This window comes from Cyprinodon tularosa, unplaced genomic scaffold (genome assembly GCF_016077235.1).
Source record: "Cyprinodon tularosa strain WSP-4 unplaced genomic scaffold, ASM1607723v1 ctg86, whole genome shotgun sequence".
In the NCBI taxonomy this organism is placed as follows: domain Eukaryota; kingdom Metazoa; phylum Chordata; class Actinopteri; order Cyprinodontiformes; family Cyprinodontidae; genus Cyprinodon; species Cyprinodon tularosa.
Genome location: NW_024039629.1, coordinates 288,107 through 302,544, shown reverse-complemented (window position 1 = coordinate 302,544; position 14,438 = coordinate 288,107). Strand labels below are relative to the sequence as shown.

Below are 14,438 nucleotides of genomic sequence, written 5' to 3'. Positions count from 1 at the left end.
AACACCTGTAACTCTGTGTGTTTGTTTGTGTTTTTTAGATCTCAGAGAAACCAGCGAGGATAAAACGTTTGGGATGGCGGAAGCTCCGACATCAAGCACATCTCTTAGCTAATAGTGTGAGATGATTGTCGTTTTTCTTTTTGTTTGGAAATCAAATGCATCTCTCCATCCAACATGGTCTAAACCAGTTAAAGCAGAGCCCTTCTTTATGACAGATATTATGGGCAGTAGCTTGATTAGAAATTGGTAAGTTGAGTCACAAAATCAAATTAGAGAGTCTTGCTGTTGCAGCTCTCAGCTGCAGCCTGAAGGTCCCAGAAACAGGACTTATGCTGCCTTCATGGGGTCTGGTATCCTTACGATGATTGTTACAAGCGCATTGTGTTCAAGTTCTTTTATTGTGAAAGAGAAGAGAAACATTTTGGCTTCAAAGATTATCCTGACCTGCTACTTAGGCAAGACAGTTAGACTTCCTAGTTCATACAGAAAGAAGAGGACGCATCAAATGCATAGACTGACCGCCAGCAAGCATCTGCTATAATCAAATGGTCAACATTTAAAAGTTTAAACGTTGATATATTTAAAAATATGTCACAGCATTGTGTAGGCTGCAAGCACAACAGGAGGGAATGCTTAACGATGCAGTATTCACCATACAGAATCATTTCACTGCTCTCCGCCATGTTGAAAAGGTCAAAGTTTATCTCATCTCGGCAACTCGGGTATCATAGAATTTTTGCGGGGGGGTGTTCATGTGCACTTTTGATTTCAGTTTTGGTATTTACGATTATTACGAGACCACATGAAGGCAGCATTAGTCCTGCTTGTGTTTACAAACAAAATAATGATCCAATCTTAGGTCCACCAGCGGTTCTTCCTGGGAAGGTTCAGACAAGGCGAACAGTCTGTTCAGCTCTAAGTTTGGGCTTGGTGATAAATTTGTTTAATTGGGAGTTTAAGATTTATTTTTAGGGTTATCTTTTTTTTTTACCTGTGCACTCATTGGGTGTCCATAGTTCACAGTGACATTAGTTTATGGCTGAGTCCGAACGTCCGCCCTAACCTCTAAATCCCTCAATCACTATATAGAGCGGGGATTATATACTGGACTTTATAGTGAACTCAGATAACTGACCGTTCGGACAGATGATCACTGCTTTTTGGTCACGTGACTCCGCCTCCACCACACAGTGCCTGCGCCATCTTTGTTATTTGTTGACGCTGTTGGGTAGCGACATTTGGCCGCTCTAAAAAAACTAATCCCATAATGCTTTGCGAGGAGAGCTCTCCTTTAGCATTAAGGGATATATCTGCTCCTCAATGACCATGGATGATCGCTACTTTTCAAGTTGCATTGTGGGAAAGTTCGAGTCCACTACTTTTTCATCCACTAGACATTTGGACTCTCATCTAAAACGGTCTAACCACTATGTAGTGCCCTATATAGGGCGAACATTCAGACACAGCCCTTCACGGTTTGGTTCTTAGATACATACCGTATGCAAAAAACTGAGCTAACTTCGTTGATACCAACATCTAAAACCATTTTCTCCAGTGGTGGTTCTAAACCAAATTTAGAAGGGGGGGGGGGCAAGGTAGGGTAAACAAAAACATGAAACCAAAAAATATGCTAATGGGTAATTGTTTTATATATTAGGTGAAGAGTGGAACCAAAGAGCTACTTGTGCATTTAGTGACCCCAGATCTAGAATATAAAAAGAAGCGGTGAACCGATTCATGAAGCCTGATTTTATTAATTTTGGTGGATCATTGATCGGCCGGTTTGTGAAATCAATGCTGACTGCAGATTTTATCTACCTCAGCAAAGCTTATAGTCTGTTAATATCAATATTCTAAGTTCTTCGTTCATATCTGAGAGTATTAGCTTGTTCAGTTGAAACAAGTTTTTTTTTTATTGTTTCACAGGTGGTGTTCTTTTTTTTAATAAATGAGACTGACAGCTATTACAAAGACGATCTAAAAAGTATGTCAGGCTTTGTAAAGACTGGGTATCGGCCAGAAATCTGAAATCATTTAAAAACATCTTATCTTGACATGACACTAAAAGGGAAACATTCTCATTGTTACAATAGAAATGTTAAGATAAAAAAGAAATAGACTCCAGGGACCAATCAGTTGCACTTTTTATGATCATGAAAATGTATTTTATATTATTCCAGAACAAAAGGGACCTTAAAAGGGTCCAGGATCAGTTCTACAGATCCACAAAAAACTACCCATTATTTTGCTGTATTTTCATTATTTCCAACAGCAGTATGTTTTTCCAAGTACGTCTCCAAGCTTGTGTTTTGTTTCACTTTGAATTGCCTTCCAGCAGTGATTTTCCAAAGGTTTGTCTGTAAGTAGATAGATTTTTTTCTTCAATATTTCAGCCTTATTTATAATAATCATCATTTATTGATGGTAAATGACAAGAATGAGGAGACCGTTTATAAAGGTAAAATCTCTTTTGAAACAACCTAAGGCCTTTTTTTTTTTTTTACAAATTTACCTCTGCTGATAAGTGGAGAATATTGGTCATAATGATGCTAGTTTTATATCTGAACTCCAACTTGTTACTACTGTGGTTATTTATATCATTGCAAACTATTGGTTTGTCTTTTAAAATTGAACAGCCATTAACACAAAGTTACACTTTCTATCAGTTTTCTGTGATCTTTTACAGTCTATGAAGGCAAAAGCAAAGTTTTGAAAAGGCAATCAAGAGATTAAATTATAATAAAGATATTTACCTTTGATTTTTTATTTATCTGATCTTCATATTTCAATAAAATAAACCTGTATTTTTAACTAAATAAAAGCTTTTTTTTTAAATGCTGTTTTGTCTCTCGATTTGTTCGTGTTATTTAATGATGTTTACAGAAGCAAAATGTTGGGCTCTGTCAGGGTTTGGTTGAGGTTTTGAGGACCCAAATGCAGAGGCAGGGAGGCAGAGGTGGGTTCTTGTAGTTTTTATGTAGCGTTCACAGGTAACAAAGACAGGAATCCAAGAAAACCAACTTAAAAATGCAAGACAGACCAGAACCATGGAGACATCAGGGAAGACATGCACTAGAAGCCGGGGAAAGACGAGGAACCAGCACTGAGGAGCTGCACATGGAGAGAATTTATGGCTGACTGAACAAAGACAGGACTAACGAGCTGATTGGGAGCAGGTGTGAACAGAGGCTTCTGGAAAGGAGCTCGGGAAAAAGGGACCAACACAAGAGGGCAACAAAGAAAAACCTAAGAACTCAAATACAAAACTAGAAAACAAAGAAAAAACGAATCAATATGAAACTTAAAACTCAAAGAAAACTGAACAAAACCAGGACCATGATAGGCTCAGGTGGACACACCTTTTTTTCGGCTCTTATTAAGACAGGGTATTAAACTTAAATAACCCTAAATTTGTACCCAACCCGTACACCTTACCATAAATCTATCAATTATCTCTGCACAGTGGAGCTTCCTCAAACAAACAGACACTTTTGACGTTTACAGCTAACCCTGCAAAGGGTGGTCAACCAGGCTTTGTTCCTGATAAAGCCCATTGGTCTTGTGACTATAGGTGATTATACCAGAAAAAGGTCCTGAAGGAGTAAATTAAATAAGCAACAGACACTTAAAAGGCTTAGTATTTAAATGTTGACTTCAGCCGAAATAGACATCTTTAAATAGGCAAGCAAACAAGAATTATGAAACAGAGGTCAAGAAGCTGACTTTTTTTATGCACAACAGTGCCCTCCGGTGGCCAGATAAAGTAATTATTCCTGTTGGAAAGTGAAATAAGTGGAAAAAAACATGTTTGTTTTTGAGTTTTTATCCGCAAAGTATTCCTATTTTTATTTTAAGAATCTTGCAATTTCTAAATGATCAAAGAAAATCAGGACACAGTCTCTTCTGCTTTGAAGCCTCTTTTATTATGAAGTATTGTCACAAAAGTGGAAGTTGTTTGGTCGTAGAATTCATTAGTATATAAAGATAATGTGCTGTTCAATGCTGAGATTGTTACTTTAAATTTAAATTTTTAAGACCTCATTGGAGACGTCAGGAAGATCAGAACCGATCGAATCTGCATGGATCAACCATTTAGAACAGCTTTTCATGATCAGATGCACAAGATCCATCTCTGTGGACACAGAAGGAGGTTTGTCCCTCCTGGTCTTCAGACGGCGGTCAGCGGTGTAGCTTCTCAGAAAAGGCTGTAAAGAATCGTTGACTTCCCGTCTATGAGGGTCCCTCTACTCTCGCTCTGCAATGGCAACAAGGTGGGCTTCAATCTCAGCCTCCGTTAGGGTCCTGCAGGAAGGAGAAGAACAAACATTTACAAATACATTAATTTAGGAGCCTTCCTGGAGTATTTTATATTTTATGATTTTAAAACAATGATGAAAATACTTTAACAGGCTTTTATTTGATACATCCGCAGATAGTTGCACAGAATAATAAAACAAACAGAATAGATACGCCTTAAACATTCAAAATATAATATTATGATTTAAATTATCATGTGATTCAACATGTTTTGTCACTAACAGATTTATGTCCCATTAAGTCAAATTTACAGGTAATGAAAACTCATAAATTGCCAGATCCAGCTGGATTTATTTATTTATTATCTTCATAACGCATATAAGGAATGAAGCCTAAAATGTAATGCTAGTTATGTAATGTAGGGATCTACAACCTTTCAAATCCAAAGAGCCAATTTAGTCATGCACAACTACATGACCTTTAATTATTTTTGTTAAATATATGCTATAGGAAATCGGCTGCCATTTTATTCAAAAACAAACTTTTTGCTTTTAATTTTAATTTTTAACCTTTTAAAACCAGATGTATCATATTATAGTTTAGTTTAGTGGGATACTTCTGTTCTTTAAAAACCTGATTTATACAAATATATATGAGCACAAACCCGAAATGACACAAATAACTTATCTGAATTAATTATTTAAAACTTATATATTTTATTGACAATTCTGGTTTTAAAAATGTATGTCAATTATTTCATAATTTTGACTTTTCACTATTAAAGTACAGACAAACATACATTTCATTTTCTTCTATAGGATGTTATTTTATGTAGAAAATAACAGTTTTCAAGTTAACGAAAGGAAATATAGATTTAAAAAAATATTTCTGGTTCTTTAAAACCTTCTGTTATGAAAATTAAATTCAAATGTTCTTAAAAAAAATCTGCTTAAGCTTCAAAAAAAGTAATTTTCTGATATACTATATGATCTCAAAACCATTAGCTTTTTTTATTGTTTCTATCCGCTATCAGGAGCCATTGTCGAGTCCAAAGAGCTAATTTCAGCTCTGGAGCTGCAGGTTGCATAGTTGTGTGCTTAGATGGTTGCCTTGACAGTGGAGTTCAGAAAAGTTGACCAACGCTGTGCCTCAAACTCTCGATGACTGAGGAACCTTCACAGTGACCATCTGAACGCCCACATTCAACTGTTTTATCCAAAACACCACATGAATATCACTGTATATTTACATTAGCCCGCTGATCAATGTTATTTTATGGTTAACAATGGCGACTGAAAGGGGCGAGGGTGTTAAATCTGGTGTCTAATGTTAGCTCTGTTAGCATTTTAAGTCTTAAATGGATGGACAGAAAGTTAGGATGTCAAATACTGGCATCAGTCGTCCCTCACTTATAGTATTTCACTCTGCTTTTAATTAATTTGTATAAAAGATGTTTTCATTAGTGACGCAGTGAGTAGCACAACTGCCTTGCAGCAAAAAGGCTCCAGGTTCGATTCCTGGCCAAGGGGGTCTCTGTATGGAGTTTGCATGTTCTCCCTGTGCATGCGTGGGTTTTCTCAGGGTACTCCGGCTTCCTCCCACAGTCCAAAACCATGACTGTTAGGTTAATTGGCTTCTCTAAATTCTCCTTAGGTGTGAGTGTGCATGAATGGTTGTTTGTCCTGTTTGTCTTTGTGTTGCCCTGCAATGGACCGGCGACCTATCCAGGGTGGACCCCGCCTTTCTCCCATAGACAGCTGGAGATCTTGATATTCTGCTAATTTCAAAAATGCAATAGTATTTTGGTATTTCCGTTAAATAAGAAATACTTTACTTAATACTATTTACTTAAAAATTGCCTGGGAATACATTTGTTCATGTGAGTGCCAAGGTGGGGCAGATGTAGATACATGAAATATATCTATATCTATATTTCATCCATGGTTATGGTGCTCATCGTCACAAACTAAATGTAAAAGCGACTCAGTCACCTCATCATTCCAAACATGTCGCTTCATCATCCTCCATCTTCTGGTCTCTTTCCTCATCTTTTTTACGAGTCTAAACCAACTCCAGTTGCAGATCAAATGGCTTGTGTGATGTGAAAAAAGTGCTTTTTTCACATCAATTTTTTCAAAAACTTTGATATGACTAAAAAACAGCCTCATCGGAGTGTAAAATCTTTTATGGAAAAACAAACGTTTTTGTTTTTTATTGATGTTTCCATTTAACAAATTTATTTCAATAACTACCATTTGCACAATTTGATGGTTAAAGAACATAGTCACTTTCTATACTGAGATAAAAATAAAGAACTTTTTCACTGTATTCTAATTTCCAGAGACATACCCCAAGATGATATAATGTTTTTAAACCTTTCAACCAGCAAAAAAACTGAAAAGTGTGGCATGTATTTGTATATACTACTACTACAAAATTCTGCTCTGACAAGAGCTAAAATTAGCAACCTTTAAGGGTTATTCACTAGTTGGTGAGGGTCCATCACAAAAAAAATCCTCTACAAAGGTTCTGTAAATATTTCAAAACTAAGAATCAACACGATCCTGGCGTCATCCATTTAATATTTCTGCTAGATGGTCGGTTATACAATAGAGTTATTTAGCATCTGGGATTTTTGTCACTTATGTGATTAAATGAGAAAAAAGAAAAATCCTCTTATTCTAAAGCAAAAAAATCTAATAGTTTTTACCTGAACTTGGGTTTGTCTTTGGTCACGACACCGACCTCCAGCTCAGTGGCTTTAAAGTCCAACGACAGCACAGTGGACAGACAGGATATAGCCAACTGAAATAACAAGCAATGACGTCAGAACCACAGGATGGATCAGAGGAAAACCAAAATCTGCACATCAGAAATCAGTCTAAAATCAATAATGCATTCTGGGTACGGAAGAGGATTAGGGCCACTGGAAAAAAAAAAAAAGTTAACTGATTTTTTTTTTTTTTTTTTCAGTATAGTATGGGAAAAAAGTCAGAATTCTGACTTTAATGTCAGAATTCTGACTTTTTTCTCAGAATTCTGACTTTTTTCTCAGAATTCTGACTTTAATCACAGAATTCTGACTTTTTTCTCAGAATTCTGACTTTAATCACAGAATTCTGACTGTTTTCTCAGAATTCAGACTTTTTTTTATAGGGGACGGGCACAGCGCGTTGCATTCTGGGTACGCCGCCATATTGACAGCTAGTTGCTACGGTAAACAAAGACCTAAAACAGCACAGAGACGAGTAAACAGCGATGTTAAAAGCGAAGAAAGGATGCGGAATATACCGAGACACACTGCAGAGGGAAGCCAGGGACCGTTATCTGCAAAAGATGGGCTTCATAAACGGACTTGATCCCTACGAAGTAGCAAGCAAGGAGTGGTGCGTTGGGGAAGAATTTCTACCGCCGTTTGCGAGGGAGGACATCTTTTCCTATCTAGTGTGTGGTGTCAGTGCCTACACACATGAAGAATTTCGCTGCTACAAGTCGCTAGAGGCTTACAAACAGCTGACAGATGGAAAAGTTCACGACATGGAAGTAATCAAACCGAATGAGAACACAGCCATTGGATCCAAGGTAAGCTACTGTCTCAACATGGTGTGGTGTTTGTTGTGGTGATAAGACTAGGTGCAGGCACTAACGTAAAACATCAAAAATGTATCTAAACAAATCTTGTGCTGACTGTACGTGTCCTGGGATACTGTAGTTACCTTCTGATGATATATGACTGTCCTACCATGGTACTATGTTGTATGTATGTTCTGTAACTTACCAGAATGAAAATGCCGGGAACACACTCTCATGGACACTGGGATTGAGTTGAAAGTTATATTTGGCCGTCTTACAGCAGCGACCCATGCTAGCCGGCGACTCTTTGTTATGGAGGACATTTGTTTTCCATTGAAACGCCTCCAGGTTGGAAAACGGTAAAAAGACAATCCATTTGGGATTTTTTTCCCCCGTCCAGTCACAGCTTGCGCTACTACACCCTACGACACAGCAACGGGTGACCATAACGACAGCAGAGGTAAAATGAAACGGCAAAAAACTAAGCAAACTACTAGCAGAAGAAAGCAAGTCCTTACAGGCGCGAAGTCGAAGTGTAAACAATGGGCTGACCAGCTTTCAATATGGCTGCCGCGCAACGTGTGACGTCATGTGCCCGTTCCTTATTGTCAGAATTCAGTCAGAATTCTCATAATCCTCTTCCGTATTCTGTGTTAGGGTTTTTCTGCATAATCAGTCTGAAAGCATACTTAACGACCAAATTCAATGCTTTCCTATCATGCTCAAAGTACCAGGCAACCTCTGAAAACTGTGATGGAAACAGGTAGAAGATATTTTCCTGATCTACGCCTCGTCCTGATCGGGTTGTTCTGGTACCTGCACAGCCCTGTCATGACTCAGTTCTGGCTTCTTCTTAAGCTTCTTCTCTAAGTAGCTGTTGGCCTCCGTCTGTTTGGCCCCGACTGCCGTGGCTCTGAAGCCGCAGTAGTATCCCGCCGGGTCACATTTATAGAGGACAGGGCCCTGCTGCGGGTCTATAGCCACCAGGATCATACCTGGAGCGCGTCAGAGGACAGAGAGCTACTTAAAAAAAACAAAACATAACAACCTTTTTATTGTATGAACAAAATAAAAGCCTCCACTCACAGCAGCCTAGAGGTCTCATCTCTGCATTCTGTGTGTACACCTGGGAAATATCCGCCAGCCTGCGACACAGCACGTCCGCCGTGATGTCATAGCCAAACTTATATTTCCACTCTCCAGCCTCCACCCGGGCTCGGTGAACCTGTGAGCGGCTGTCCGCTGCAAACAACATACAAGCTTGAACTCCTTAGCTGTTAACACGGACGCCTTTTTAACGATTAATGACACCTGAACGCACCGTTGTGGCCGGTCATCACGCAGCCGATGCGAGGGGTAAGGTGGAACATGTTGGTCACGGTGGAGGAGTCCAGCAGCTTGTCCTGCAGAAAAATCCACTCACATCAGCTCCATCTAGGTTCATACATCACTTTCTAATTGCTAATTAAATGGGATCAGTTCAGATGATCTAGAAAGGTTGGATGTGACACCAGGTTCTTCGGTGTGGTAATGTGAGCACTGGCCTGTTTATAGGAGCTTCTGCTTCATGCATCTTGTATCTTGTTCCAGCTTTTTTTGCTGACTTGAGGAGCGTTTAGCTTCACTGGCTCTAGCTGCTCTGTGTGTTTGTTCGTGTCAGATAACCTACCGGGACTTTCTTCTGCGTGACCACCACAACGCTGTCCGTCCCTCTGACTCCGACGGATGTCAGCCCACTCTGAGAGATGGCTTTGAAGGCATACTCTGCATGGAATCACAGTGGTACACAGCATGAGAAAAGCTAAAAAGATTTCTTTTTTCCAAAGATAAATTTCCCATATTTTGTTTTTTTTTTAAGGAACTTTGATTGCTCCGATTGCTGTGGATAAAGAACAGATGGTGTTGAAGATATTGAATACAAGAAGGAGCAGTTTTATAGAAACAAATAAGGATAAAACAGTTGAACCAGCCTGTTCATTTTCAGCTGATTATTAAGAACTCTTCACTAATGCCGGACATCTCTAATCTGCTGGTGAAGATTCTCAATCATCCAGGTCAAAGTCATTCCAAAAAAGTAAACAAAAACAATCCACTGGACTTTGTTTTTCAGTTTGAGGATGTTTCGCTTCCCATCCAGGGGGATTTTTCGATTCAAAATGTCAGAATTAGCGTTGAATTTGAGGATTTATAGAGTGGACCAAAACAAGGCCTTGTTTTGGCTCAGAAAACATGCAAATTGAAACAGAAGAACAGCTCCGCCCCTTAGGAAAGGGGGTTGGTTGGGTTCTTTGTTAGCCTGTAATACCGATACCCGTCTATGTCTCTGAAAGGAGTGTCTTTAGGGGGAATTGTGGCCTGGCTGAACAGGACCCCTGTAAGGGGGGTTACGATGATAGCTGGAAAGAATCAACTCAATTGCTGCATTGTAGGTTTTTGAAAGCTCGAACCTGAGTCCACCCTAACTCTTTAAGATTGTTTTTTCTTCCTTAAAGGGGAACGCTGTTTTTTTGTTTTTTTTTCCATTGGGCCCTTGATTTTACGTTATTACATCATGTTCTACTCACCCATATGAGTTTTGTGTCATTTGGAGCTGTTCTGAAGATATTCCGTTAGGTTATATCCAAGTAACGTTTTCCTATGAGCAACGAGTTGAAGGCACAAACTAAACTGTTCATAATTTTTTCTTTATGGAACACCAGCATTCATAACATGTAGGCGAATCACTGTCCCCCAGAAATCCACATGATGTAATAACGTTATATCAAGGGGCCAGTGGAAAAAAAACAGTGTTTCCCTTTAACATAGATGGCTTCATTCACGCCCCTCTCAAACCACCTAATTTCTTTGTCCAAATTGTGAATATTCTGGTCCTAAAAATGTCCTTTGTCCATAAGGTGTAGATGTACTGCAGAGTCTTGTCTCCCGAGGAGGTCGCTCTTCTTAGTGTTGGGCCATGCGTCTGTGGAGAGGTTGTTTGGTTCCACCAATATAAAGATCAGAGCATTCCTCACTGCATTCAACTGCATACACCACTCCGCTCATGAGTGATTTTTATTTATTTTTTTGCACCTAAATACAAATCAAGCGGTGGGCTCTTCTTTTCTTCATATTCAGCCACTCTGTGGCGGACTCAGGTTTATTTTGGCTCATGTTGAAGGGTCCAGTTTCATTTCTTTAGACATGGTCTCACATTTCCCTCAGTAAGGCTCTGATTTACAGTAAAATTCACGGATTCTGTGAGAGTCGCCTGGTCACATATTCTGATGCAGAAAATCATCCTAAAACCATGACACTTCCACTCCCATACTCCACGTTGTGAGAAATGTTTTATTTTTTTCCCAGAATGCTGTTTAATAACAATTTCCAGGTGCTCATCTTCCAAGTTTATTTTTGTACCTTTATAGTTCGTCCTGTTTGCTTTATTTCATTTCTTCCCTAAGATACTCCAACTTTCTGTGTTTACTTCCAATCAGTGTTAAATAGTCTTCCTCCTTCAGCTGTTCTGCCTTCTTTTAACAAAAGCTGGTCCCATGTTATTCAGACTGGCTCTTCTAATTAGCTTATCACTTCTCTAAGCCTGTAAATAGATGCTGTTATTCTCAATGTTCTCCATTAAATCCTTCCCTCACTCTGCCTGCTTTCATCATGGTATTTCAAATTTAGAGCTAATTTTTCTAAACAACAGAAGTTATAGAGAAGTTTCCTGCTTGGAAACCTCTCATGGAAGCCAAACTTCTCTTGTTGGATCCTTAGGCGTGCTTCTTCATATCTATAGAGCTGTAGTTCCCGCTGATGTTTAAGCAATAGCGGTTTAAGCAATAGCCGCTTCACTAAATGTGGATGTATCTTTGCTGTAGAAATCACTGGACTTGTGTTTGCTGTGACATAACTGAATGTTTTGAATGTATATATTTCATATTAACCACAGGACACATGTTTAATATACGGTATATATAGTACTGGTTATATTTGTTACACTGACGACATTGCTCCCCCCAACCAAACCCCCCCTCCCACCTGATCTGATCTAATTGATTGTCTCAGTGAACTCCATCACTACTTTTCTAATAACTTTCTTAAATTAAACTGTGATAAAACTGAGTTCATACTACTTGGCAAAAAAAAAATTTAAAAAACTTTCCAAATCCGACAGTTTTCCTCTTCTATTCATCACTTCTTTCCACTTCCCTCAGGTTAAGAGTCATCAATAGTGTCCTGATGTCCTTCGTCCTTCCCGTCCCACATCAGTAATATCCCTGATTCTGCCTGCTTCTACCTGACCATCACAGCCTGACTATGATTTAATTTCCCGTCTCTTTGGTCTTTCCGGTAAATCCTTTCTAAGGTTAAAGAGTTTAGAACCACCTAACTCTCATAGCCGAACCTGGTGTCTTTTTTCATCTGTAATATTTCTGTCCGTCTCTAAATGTTAACTGTATTGAATGTTGGCTTTTATCTGTACACAGCGTCCTTGAGTATCCTGAAAGTAATTTCTAAATAAAATGTATTAATTTTGTTTTAATTATTTGTTCGGTTATTCAAAATATTTTGTTATGACCAAAAACTTTAATGTATTTTATTTGATTGTTGTGACAGACTGATTCAAAGTGGTTCAATCTTTACATAGATTTTAGAATAGGATTTAGACCTGGACTTTGACTAGGCCATTCCAACACATACTGCTGTAAGGTTTGATATAAAGCTCTCTACTCCTGGTTGTATGTTTAGATTAGCCTCTAGCAGGATTTTCTCCTGTATTTCATTATATCTAAATAAGTCACAAGGCAGCCACTGCATAATGCTTCCACCACCATGCTTCAGTGTTGAAGGGGGATAAGTCCCATAAAATGAAATATTTCTTCTTTTTTTTTAGTATGTAAGCAAAAATTTTAATTTTACCAGTTAGTTCAGATAAATGGCCATTACATTTAGGCTTTGCTCTTTCTCTGTCATGATGATTTATGATCGCTCTGAGAGATACTCAAAGCTTGTGATACTGTTCTATTCGTTAAACCAGCTTTAAAATGTCTCTCTGACCTGTCTGTTGTGTTTCTGCGTCTGCATTTGTTCGCCAAGTTTCTCAAATTTAGGGGAGTGTTGGCCTAGTGGTTAGAGCAGAGCGCATGTGTTCTGAGAAGGTTTCAAGCACTCGGTTCGATCCCACAGCTAAGATAATCCCTAAACCCAACACCGCTCCCCAGGCACCGCACAATGGCAGCCCACTGCTTCCATAGGAGATGGTTTAAAGGCAGAGACTGAATTTCTCCAATGTGAGATAAATAAAGTTCAATTATTATTATGAAATGAGTTCCTCCTATAACATCTGAATTCATGCTAGGATTAAATTAAACACAGATTAACTCTTTATTCTAACTACAGGGTATCAACAGGTGGACCTGAAAACAAATGACTGCCACACTTTTCAGTTACAAAGGGCAGTTTTATTCAGAAGCCCTGAATCCGAAGCCTCTGATATGTCAGGCAACCAAACCTGGCAACCTACCTGCTTTAATTTGGCTTTAAGTTACTCTAAACGCCAAAATTTAAGGCTATATGTACTAAGAATGACTTCAGAGTTTCATAAAAGGGAAAAAACAAAATTTTAAATCAACGTGCGCTTTATAGGTAGGAGATACAAAGAAAGAAAAAGTGTAATGCTAACAGCTTTGTGACACAGATTAGTGACTGACTTCCTGTGTTTCTGAGTAATTAACTGTTAATAAGGAGTTAATGAGAGAAATGAGTCCAGCTGCTTCCCTCAGAGGGGGAAGCAGACCCAGGTCCTTACCGACTTGGTAGAGTCGGCCCTCAGGTGAAAAAATGGTGATGTGTCGGTCGAAACCTGCGTTGGAGCCGCGGGACATTTTCCTCCTCCGGGTCTGACCTCAGGTGAACTCTGCGTGGGGCCTGGCGTGACCTGCGTGGAGCAGGAGGGTCGAACGAAGTGGAGCTTTGAGGAGTCAGCAGGTAGGAAACAGCATGGCCTCTGAATGATAAAGCAGGATAATGGAGCGACTTCCCTGAATTTTCTTATTTTTACTTTCTCTTTCAGTTAATGACGCTCCGTCCCTCTCGCGCTGCTATTGGCTGGAAACCCGGAAGTTCAGCGGAGCATGTTCACCTTACAGAGAGGTTATTAAGAAAAGTGTTAGGAAGTATGATTGGCTATATGTTGTGCTTTAATATACTGTATTGATTGAGTTTGCCATTGTTACTGTTACAAATAAAGTTATATATATAAAAAAAAAAACTCACAGAGAGACTTTATATCCAGCCATGGAGTTTATACACAAACAAATGATACCACTTTATTTACTATGTATGCTTTAAGTCATACATTTTGCATTAAATACATAGGAAGTAAAAGTATATCGAAGAGCTTCAGAGGCGTAGCTAGAACATTTTTATAAAGGTGCCCAGGCAATAACTAATGTACACTGAGGGGTGGGGCCCAAAGGCGCCAGAAACTCTGGGTCATCCTACACTGTTCCAACACAAACATTTATGAGCACGTCCATATTTTCTAAATAAAGATACACTATACTTTCCTACAACCTTTGCCAGTAAAAAAATTTAAACATCCATGCTTTCTAGATAAAAGGTATAGT

At 38.8% G+C, this 14,438-nt stretch overlaps 1 protein-coding gene across 1 annotated transcript; it reads right to left on the bottom strand.

Annotated features, from left to right (window-relative positions):
• Positions 1-3,901: 3,901 nt before the first annotated feature.
• psma6l (proteasome 20S subunit alpha 6, like) lies at positions 3,902-13,888 on the bottom strand. The gene is made up of 7 exons (XM_038273201.1): positions 13,619-13,888; positions 9,500-9,594; positions 9,152-9,233; positions 8,917-9,072; positions 8,647-8,825; positions 6,968-7,062; positions 3,902-4,302 (listed from the first exon to the last, which is right to left on the bottom strand). The coding sequence occupies exons 1-7, from the start codon at positions 13,692-13,694 to the stop codon at positions 4,245-4,247; spliced, it is 741 nt and encodes a 246-aa protein (XP_038129129.1). The 5' UTR covers positions 13,695-13,888; the 3' UTR covers positions 3,902-4,244.
• Between the last annotated feature and the right edge of the window lie 550 nt (positions 13,889-14,438).